Raw genomic sequence first — 10,734 nt, forward strand, 5'->3', positions numbered from 1 at the left:
CTCATCGGATCTGATTGTCCTGAGAAAAGAAAAGAAACATTCAGAGGCTTTTTCTCACTGTATCTGAATATCTAAGTCTTTATTTAAACCTTTAGTTAACATACTGGTTTCCAAACCTTTCTTTGCAGGACTTCAAAGCAATTATTTCATGTTGAAATAATCACATTGACATAATTATAAACACTGCAATCACTAATAAATCACTACTAAAATCTATGCTGGGTGTAAGTTAGGGATACTTATTAAGTCTAATTAAGTCTAATTGATTAGAGTCCATTGCTTTTTACCACCATTAGACAGCCTTTTCAGGCTGGGAACTAAAGTTTCACAGCATGCAGGAGTTTTTGATCCACTGCTGCCTTAATCAGAAATACCTTATTTGTTATCTTGTGACTTTGGTGCTTGAAATCCTTCATTTGAATTTACCAAAGAGACACAGACTTACCAAACAAGGCAGCAGTAGACCCGCAACTTCTGTTTCTCTGTAGGCTAAAAACGCTGGTTTTCTCTATGGACTTTGGTGCAGAAGAGTGCACAGTTTCCAGCTGGAAAAGGCAGTCTAATGGTGAGAAAAAGCAACAGACATATGGACAAGACAGACAAAGTAACTCAATTGCTTTTTTACAATGAAAAGTAATTATTCTGTCACTTTTTTTTATTTTCATAGGTGTTCAATCATACATGAAACCACATTATATTGCAGTAGTTTTGAGATATTATAATCTGAAGCAGGCATAGATTTAATTTGGTGAGGCCTTTGTTAAGAAGCTGAAATTATGTTTCCACAAAAAAAACCTGCATCTGCACTGAATCATCATATTAAACAGCCTTTACAGCGGTGTGTCGCCCTTTGACTGCTCGCAGTTATCTTGGTTAATGATCAGCGCCGACGCTCTGATGCGCGAGTCTCTCTTCTCCCTGTTCTGCTTCAGTCTGCGGAGCACAGGAGCGCCGCTGCTCTCGTCTGCCCAGGGAGCATCTCCTACAGCTGGGATGCACACTGCTCCTGGCTGGAGGTCTGACAATGAGATCATCACATTAGGCACAAATCCAAAAGATGAGAAGCAGAGCATGGGTAACAACAGCTGACTGCAGTGATATAATATAGCACTCTGTTCTGGCTATAAATATTACAGAGGCTACAATGCTCTTAGCATGCAGATCAAAGGAGATTAACCCTGGAACTGATCTGATGCTTATTTTTTTTAGCCTTAATACATTAAAGTGTATTTTTTTGTAGTTTGGTAAGAACATGCTTGTGGGAAATATCCATAAATAAAAGCATTTCCTTCTTGTTTCAACCCGTACCTCATCACAATGTTGCATATGCTGTGAGAAAATTGCCTAGCATGTACTTCACCTACACCTACACCTTACTTATCACTGTGCTGCTGCTGCTTTTCTCTGGGTTGAAGCACAACATTACTATCTATGAAGTTTCATAACACATAAGCATAAACCACATTTTAATGAGACCAAAACAGTGAAAGACTTTACTGATCACCAGCAGCTACACGCATAATCACAACAGTAGAAATGTCAATCATACATTTAGTCCCCACTCACACCTCGCATTAAAATATGTCCTGTTATCATGTGTGATCAGATCTGGTTTTCTCCACACTGAATTCAAATGCACACTTATGTCACAGGGTCTTAAATATATCACACATCGTAACATCATGGTTAACATAGATGAGTGACGGTTGACTATTACCGTCATTTTGGTTTGTGGACGATGTGTCTTGATTATCCCCTATTGCTCTCCTCCTCCTCTGCAGGACAAGTAGGAGCTCGGTCTCCCCAACATTTCGGCCGATCCCCCTCCTGGACAACGTTCTGCGGTGGTGCTGACTTTTAATGTTGCCCTGGTGTGTGAGATGGTTGAAGGTATTTCAAAATGCAGCCACTTGGGGTTTTAATTTTTTGTAAGTATTGCTTAATTGCACATTGGATTAGATTTATTTTCACCAGCATTCCTTTTAACTCCAGAATGGCTGATTTTCTGTTTTCACTCCTCTGATCCTGGAACAAGATTTGAGACATGAAGGAAACGCCTCATTGAAACAGAGGTTTTGTAATGAAAACAAAAAGGAACAAAGGTAGAGATAGAGATTACTGACTGTCCATGAACTTTCGTCTTCCTCCTAAAAGGTGGATGGACGGTGAAAAAGTTATTGCATTTGTATTTTGCTTACGGTGTAAATACTGTACTGTAATTTCGTTTTGGAGCGGATGAACATCTGCATGTTTAAAATGCAAATATAAGTGTAGGAGTGTAGTAAATGTTTGTAAATACAGTTCATCTACCTGTACTTTCTTGGTGGGCCTCAGGATTATACCTTTTTTTATTCTCGCCATCATTTCATCTATCGCTTTTTCCCTTGGATCCAACGCAGGTGCTGGAGGTTATTATGGAATAAAAATAAACATATCTTCTAATGACTGGTTTTTCCTCATCTAACTTTTGCCAAAGTGCAAGTTGTTTCTTGAAATATCAGCAAAACAGGGGTAAAAGGAGACTCACTGTTTGACACACTTTTACTGGCTCCATCTTTCCTCCTGCTCCTCAGGAAATCAAGTGGACTAAACAGAGTGAGAGAAGTCACAGGTATCAATGAATATTCATCACATTCCTATTTTACTGCTCGCATAAATGAATCATTTTTTTTAAATCATTCATGTTTCTGTCAGGGAGTAAAAAGCCTCTGAAACCAAATTTGAACAACCAGGTGGAACTGAGACCAGTCCCTGAAACTCTCCATCACGTCAATGATAGAGGAATCACGTACTGTATGACAGGAGTGGGGGCTGGTGGAGGTAGTGGAGGTGGTGGAGGAGGTGGAGGAGGTGGAGGGGGGGATTTCTCCACTTCTTCATCAGGCGGCTGCTCCCTGTTCTGTGTTTCCTGTAACTGTTTAACTACAAAGGAAGACGAATAAACGCTGCATTTAAAGATGCAGTGTGTAACTTTTTTTTTTTTAAACATAAATGAACGTCATTCAAACCATTGTGACAAACGCTGATCAAGTCTATCACCTGCACACGACTCTCTCTGTGTTTATATAAGTATAGCACTGTCTTGTTGTCTGTGGAGACACACGGGGGGGGATGAGGTGGAAGCCTGTGACAGCCACGCCAGAAAAGTGAGACTTTAGGTTAAGTAATTAACCCTAGTTCTTGGAAACATGAATGATGTAGTGGGATAGCGACAAGCAGTGTTACACACTGGAGCTTTAATAAAAAGAGCGAGAGAACTGATTCAGGGCGCACAATATTATGCTGAAACATCACCTTGTTGGTAATAAAGCTAATGTGTCTGTCTGTGCTTAATAAGTGGGAGGGACTTGTGTTTGTACAACCCGAAACCGGAATCTCGCCTGCAACAGCTTTAAGCTTCAATATTACCCATGTTTAAGAAATGTACATAGATTTTCATTTCGAAGTAGCAGTGAGCCAATGGACGTGTCACCTCAACTGAGCCATTTGAGCCTTTTTCTGCAGTACCTTCCTCCTGCAGCTGTGCGACGGTGCCGTTAGCCTCGGACAGCTGGGTTTCCAAGGCCTTTCTCTCCTTCTCACTCATCTCCACCTGCTCCTTCAGGCTCTGCAGCTCAGAAAGGACACTGCTGTCTTCCACTGAGCTCTGACTCTGTTTCACCTGCATGGACGAGATATCAGGAAGAAAATCATTTGAGACTGAGGGACATTTTGCTCCAGTGTCACAACACAACACACCTGGTCCTGGTAGTGGCGTTGTATGTCACTCAGGACTGCGCTGATTTGCTGCAGCGTCTGCTGCAGCTGCAGGCCGGTCTCTGAACTCTGCATCACACTGGGTGTGTTTTCCACCATCTGCTGTTCCATCACCTGAAAAACCATACAAACCAAACCCAGCGTTACCTTCTTACATTCTACAACCTTTAGCAGCTTCTGAAGAAAATGACAATGAACCATAATTAGAAGAAAAATAAAGCAAGATCTCAGTGTTTGTTAATTTTCTGCTCCCCATGTGGTTGTCACAATGCAGAAAGTGAAGAAAGAAAAAGTGTTTTCAAACCACTGTTTTGCTAATCAATGACTTGGAATTACTTGCTGAAGGGAAACAACAATGAAAACAGGATGATGAAGCTGTGAGACAAAGCGTGCCTGCTTTAGAGTATGTGGCTTTATGATGAATGAAAATGAAAGATTGGCTTGATAGTTGTATTCGTTCTTCCCTGGTGTGAAAGAAAATCAGTTATAAATCATATAGATAATTGCAGTAATGTGCTCATAAATGATGGGCATGAGCTTTACTGATGTGTATACTGAGGTCAAATATGATTGTTGGACAATAGGATGAGAGTATATACCAATAAAAAGTAGTTTTTTTTAATCTTCTGTGTTTAATCCTCTTTGAGCCCAAATCAAAAATTGCCATTTAAACATATGGAAACCCACCTTGTGTGACAGGGTACATCCTCAGAGACAAGGAAGTGTGAGGAAAAAGTGGTTTTCATTTGTGCATTTTCAGAACAAACCAGAGCTGCAGATCTGGTCAGCTCTCTGTGAACTAATTTACACTAAAGATTTTTAAACCGGGTGGAGCCACTAACGAAAGCGGTGTTGTTGTTTTTTTTTGGGGGGGGGTTCCCTTATGTGTCACTGGTGAGTGAATGATGATGCTACTGACACATTAAAAGTCAGGGGAAGAACTCCACAGCCCTTAGTGATGAGATTATGTTTTTTTTTTGCATCTTTTACTTTGGCCTCTCTTTTAGTTGATCGTTTAAATTTCTGGTTCCCAAACACTGGGTGCGGACCTACCGATTTTTTGTTTGGGTCCCTAAACAGATTTGCTGAATTTTCCCAACCATTTATTTAAAATTTTTGTGTATATGTTTTACATTACATCCATACATCTCTCAGAAATTATTCATTTACCGATTCCAAATGCACAAATTTGCCATCTTTAAAAAGTGGGTCTCTGTGTGGTAAGTTTGGGAAACACTGGTTCAAATGGTCTGATGGATGAAATAAATTATATTAAGTGCTGTCCCAAGTTTTAAAATGAAAGGACTGCTCCAATCATTAATGCTAAAATGAAAGCCGATGAATGCTTGTCGTAGCGCTGCAGTGGAAAATAAAGTAGATGAAGAAGAAATTAGCATGTTTACCCGGGTTTTATGTTCCCATTGATGCCGATTGGAGCTGAATACGATATAAAAACTATTACACACATTCCCACTGGTGAAAAACCCGTTTAAACTTAGGTTTTTTTGACCAGTCGAAAAGGGATACATCAGAACATGCAGTGCAAGGTTCCACACTGCAAATTACAGCACTCTAATCTCCAAGGCACCAATTTTCACACAGCAATTAGTGCAATTATTTCATACATACAAACACACACACACACACAAGTTCAGCAACACAAAGAGACAAAGATACACACACACAGGAAAAAAAAAAAAACCTCTAAATTGTTTCCTGTTTGAGGCCCTGCATCATTATACCACCATGCATCACAGCGAAGAGGTGTGAATGGGTGCTGTTTTCAAAACACATGAAAACAGACAAATAGTAGTGCATACAAGCGGCATTCAGCATGGGGAGGGGGGGGTCTTTTACCATGAATTGGGAGTAAAGGGGCTGAATTGTATGAACAGTTGGGGGTCCTTTTCACAGGTAAGGACCCCTGTGAGGCAGCCCATTGTGTGTCTGTCCAGTAAATGGAGGACACCGCACACAAAGGCGACAATTGCTATATGCTCCGCAAAACATAAAGGTGTCAGGCAAAGACATGTTTGTGCTTAAAGACTACTATTCTCCCTCTGTCGCACTGACCACTAATTATGGGAGAGGGAGGGGCTAAATGGAAGGTTTTTTTTTTAAAGAAAAGGCCTTCATTATAGGAGCAGGTGGGGGCAGCAAAACTTTGTGTGTGTGGATGCATTTGAATTGGTGTTTTATCTGCATGTGTACAAGTGTGTTTCAGCCTTTGTCTTGTGAGTGTGAATGCATCCCCACACACACACACACAGAGGGAACGCCTGGATTTTGACTAAAGTGTCATCAGTGTGAAAACAGAGAATGGAGACCCCGTCTGCTGTCCCACCACATCAGCTGCTCCCTGACAGAAGCAATGTGTGTGTGTGTGTGTGTGTGCTCACTCCACACAAACACACACACACACCTCTCTCTGATCCCCCTTGTCCAAGTATCTGTCTGTTCACCACAGCTGCCCTAAGGTCAGCGCCAACACTCCTGCTCGCTTCCTGTGGCACGACCTGTCACCCTCAGTATACATAGGTGTGAATGTACGACAAAATGTTTTATGCCATGCTGAAAACACACACACAAACATTTGGCATGCACTCAGACCTGGTGGGCAAAGTCTTCAGCATGCTGCCGGAGGCCTTCCTCCAACTCCAGTCTCTGAGACATTTCTGCAAACTCTTCTGTGACAAGCTGAGAGACTGTACACAAAGACACACACGCAAAAAGAGAGAAAGAGGGGGATTATCAGATGTTTCAGCCGCTAAAGTCACAGAGAGTGATATTTTTCATGCATGAGATCATTAATATATGTTGAACATGTCTGATTTCTGCCTATGATAGTCCCCTGTCTGTCAGCTTGAGCTGAAAGAGTCTTTATATGATATGTATGACCCTGTTCACCATTCTGAGTGATCCGATATCATGCAGATCACCTAAAGTTTGGGTCTCAACACTCCCAATAGGTTGCAAATGCTCCATCAGATCCAATTACAGAGGTGGCAGTCCTCAGTTTGCATTAGAGACCATCTCCTCATCGGACATCATCTGATTCTCATCTGATTTTTATTTACTCTACTTTACTAAGCATGTTAATTAATTTGTCCTCACTGGCATTTCATGTTACAGGAGTGTGAATACAGCTTTGATTCAGTCAAGCTCCTCTCATCTCTTTAGGGCCATGTTCATCATACTCAGTGTACTCAGGGTCAGTGTCATTCTAGCGTTCTATGCATGCATACTCATATTGTACGGCAATGGGTCTGTACTTCGGGAACTTGTAAAGGCCATCTTTTATTACTGATGATGACGGATAAGGAGAACAATTTTTAAATAAACATATTTTGTCACACAGCTGATAAAATGACAAGTTACCTCGTTTGATTTTATTCATGGTCTTGCTCTGTTTGTTCATTTTCCGCAGTAAGGCCTCTTTCTCTTCTACCTCCAGTACGAGCTGTGATAAAAAAGGGTCTGCGATAAGACACACTAATACTGTATACACACACACACACACACACACACACATATACACACATACACACATATGCACAGACACACATACTTGCTCCCTAAGCTGATCCAGCTGTTTGGTCAGATGTTCTTTTTCTTCCTCCAACTGCATCTTCTCAGCCAACAGACCATCCACTGATGCCTGCAGCTCTGGCACACACACACACACACACACACACACACACACACACACACAAACACAGAAGATAAGTATGTCACTTACAGTATGTTAGAATATTGTGTCTGAGAACATGCGAAATAATCACAACTGCATAGTAAAGACTGAAAAAAAATTCTCTGCGTCCACTTTGTTAGTAAAACATTTTTCTGTGGGGTCACACAGTCAGAGGAGATGCTTTACACTTTGATTTCACTTCCTCTGGAGTAATAATAATAATAATGATGATAATAATAATAATAACAACAATAAAATAATAATAATAAAAATAATAATAATAATAATAATTGTTATTATTATTATTATTATTATTATTATTATTAATAATAATAATAATAATAATAATAATAATAATAATAATAATAATAATGCTGATAAATTATGAGTTTCAGTGAACCTGCAATCTTGGCTTGGGTCTCCAGGAGCAACGTCTCTTCACCACTACTGCCCTCACCAACATCAATCACATCACCGTTAAGTGTGGGGTCAAGACCTGGGTCAAAGGTCACAATGGGCATGTCTTCAGGGATGACTGGCATCTGACTCTGCCTCTTCAGGACTTTGTTCTCTTTGGTTACCTAGGAAACAGGGGATGGCAAGCACAAAGGTAAGGTGAGGTTATAAGGAAAGGAAAGGAAAGGAAAAGGAAAGGAGACTAGAAGAGATACCTTAACAGCCAGAGCCTCAGCGCTCTCCCTGCATGACCTCTCTATCTGGAACTGGAGCTCCAGTACATTAATCTCTTTCAAAAGCTGATTGGAGACTGTTAAAAAAAAAAGTGGGAAGAGAGATTTGAATTACAATTCAATCAACCTTTCTTTTCTAGCGTGCAATCATCAATCTGCGTGCTTTTCCGTCCGTGAGTTGGCGTCGCTGAATAAGGCGAAGAATATGTCTCACCTTCCTCCATCTCAGACAGTCTTTGATTGGCTTCATCCCTCTGCTTTTCCAGGAGCTCATACTAACAATCAGCCATCAAAATAGACACAAAACAGATAAACAAGAGCAATTATAAAACGACAGACTGATGTATTTGATTTTGATCACATTTTATTCTATTATCACTGACAGTCAAGACGCCACGATCTGTCCTTGTTAACATAAGAAAGTTTGTGCACTTATTATTCACTACATATGATTAAACATCAAAGGTCATCTGTGATTAAACACTGACAGTTGGCATAGTAACAGTACATCTTCTTATACAGCTATCCTGCCATGCTGATTGTCTCTAATGCAGTGAGTGAGAGTGACATTAATTAAGAAATAATTTACTGCTTGTCACCGTCATTGATACCTGAAAGTCTCCTTCGGAGGAGGAGGAGGATAAATCACTCTCTGCATCAGACTCTGTGGGAAACAGAAAGTCATTTTATCATCACAAGGCTGGCAACAAATAACATGCAGCATGGGAGAACACCCAAGATCCTCACAGATTGTCAGCGTGACTGCAAGAGGAACTTCACAAGGAAGGAGGTCAACCAGAGGCAGACAGGAAGTGAAATCACAGGATTATGATGAATGTACATGTTCCACTTTCAGTGGCTTCAGAAACACTAAATTTTCCAGCTCCAACACTTAACTTACTTGATATATAAAAAAAACACCAACATTGGGACTAATCTCAGGAAAATTATGTTTTATAATTTCTGGATTTTGGTGAACATTTTCTGTGTTTTCATACATGTTCAGACCCTCAAAAGATGCTCCCTGATTAAAAAAACAATCCAAGCAAAAACAATACGGCCTTCGAGCCACTTAGGGCTCAGACCATAATAATGGTGTTTTTAGGTGCTGTTGATTCTGATTCTGATTTAAAGGTCCAGTGTAGAGCAATTGGTGACATCTAATAATGATGGGCGAATGGCAACTGGTGGTCACTGGACAGGACGTCACCCATAAGAATCTTAAACAGTTTTCAAGCCTCCAGAATCACAATTTGCCAGCACCGTGTTTCCGTTTTACAAAGCTTACATCATGTTTGATTGAAGACCTGAAATTAGTGATTGAGACGAAGTTCATTCTCCCATAGACTTCCTCTCAGAGTTTAGCAACAAGCATAGTCGCCCTCTAGTGGCTATTTAATATATTCTAATTTCCTGATTGGCCTCAGAACAAACCCTGAAGACTCAAAAAGGATGTTGTTCTTTGGTGTGTGGTAAAATGCTCTGGCTCTTTGTAACACACTCTCAGTGGAGCCATAATTTTACTAAATGGATGTAATGTCTGTCCTGAAGATGACCGGAAACTCGCGTCTGAGTCTATAAACTCCTTTGGAAATTATTTACTGACAGTAAGTGAGAGGTAGGGTCTCCGTCTGATGGCGATTCAACAGAACACAAGCTTCAGACACTTATGCATTAGCGTTATCTTCCAGACCTGGGCAATGCTCGAACTTCAGATTTTTTATTTTCAAACACAACCAGTGACAAAACTTAAAGGTCCAATTGGTAAAATGTAGGTGAAAATGATTAAATTTGACAATAATTTGGTCATACATTTTCACTCCCCAAGTTCTGTACACTGATTTAGATCACATTCCACCTTTAAATGAAACACATTTAAACGTGTTTAAATAATAAAGTCAAGCCAGAAGACTGTTCAACATTTACAACATTATGAATTTTGATCAAAAAATTAAGGCATTTTTGTGGATAAATAAAAAGGTCTCTTTGAATCTTTCCATGCACCAATTCCATACTATTCAGCAAACCTTAAGCTATGAACAAAAGTGTTGAATAAAAAACTATTTTAACTTATCTGACATTGGTTGAGCCTTGAGTCAGTTACATAAAGAAAGTCCTACCTTCTGCTTCACCTTGGACCCACATCATGTCACTTGCTTTAAGGTATTATCTTCCTAATAAATGAACTTTAAGCTCCAAAATTAAGCAGCATAGACAGAAACCTGTTCTCTCCCTGAGTATTTGTTACAAAGGAAGCAAGTGGGAATTTGTGTTTAAACCCTCCCCCACTAAGACGAAAAAGGGAACTTATTCTTTACATTTGCCAAAAGACAGTTTCAGATCTCGCCATCTAACATTTGTAGCTTGATGAGAGTGTTTGTGTGTGTGTGTGTGTGTGTGTTTTTTAATCTGGATTACTCTATTGATCATATTTGTTTCACTGTGGTTATAATGTTACAAGTATATTCGAGGAATGACGAGGTGTGTGACCTTTTCTCCCCTTAGATGCAGTGAAAGAAAGTGAGAAAATGTAGGCTCAGCCCATTCGTCTCCCTACTGCGAGATCAGTGTCACTCAAGTAGCCGAGGCAAAGATAAA

The 10,734-nt window shown here is 40.1% G+C and overlaps 1 protein-coding gene across 1 annotated transcript; it reads right to left on the reverse strand.

Moving 5' to 3' along the window:
• Positions 1-238: 238 nt before the first annotated feature.
• Positions 239-10,376, reverse strand: shtn2 (shootin 2). Its single transcript, XM_044022647.1, has 17 exons — positions 10,257-10,376; positions 8,748-8,800; positions 8,351-8,411; positions 8,119-8,213; positions 7,848-8,028; positions 7,325-7,422; positions 7,135-7,216; positions 6,367-6,461; positions 3,739-3,870; positions 3,508-3,661; positions 2,793-2,922; positions 2,528-2,586; positions 2,311-2,402; positions 2,124-2,147; positions 1,972-2,025; positions 1,718-1,868; positions 239-1,018 (listed from the first exon to the last, which is right to left on the reverse strand). The coding sequence occupies exons 1-17, from the start codon at positions 10,282-10,284 to the stop codon at positions 831-833; spliced, it is 1,677 nt and encodes a 558-aa protein (XP_043878582.1). The 5' UTR covers positions 10,285-10,376; the 3' UTR covers positions 239-830.
• Between the last annotated feature and the right edge of the window lie 358 nt (positions 10,377-10,734).

Source organism: Solea senegalensis, linkage group LG3 (assembly GCF_019176455.1).
Source record: "Solea senegalensis isolate Sse05_10M linkage group LG3, IFAPA_SoseM_1, whole genome shotgun sequence".
NCBI classification, from domain to species: domain Eukaryota; kingdom Metazoa; phylum Chordata; class Actinopteri; order Pleuronectiformes; family Soleidae; genus Solea; species Solea senegalensis.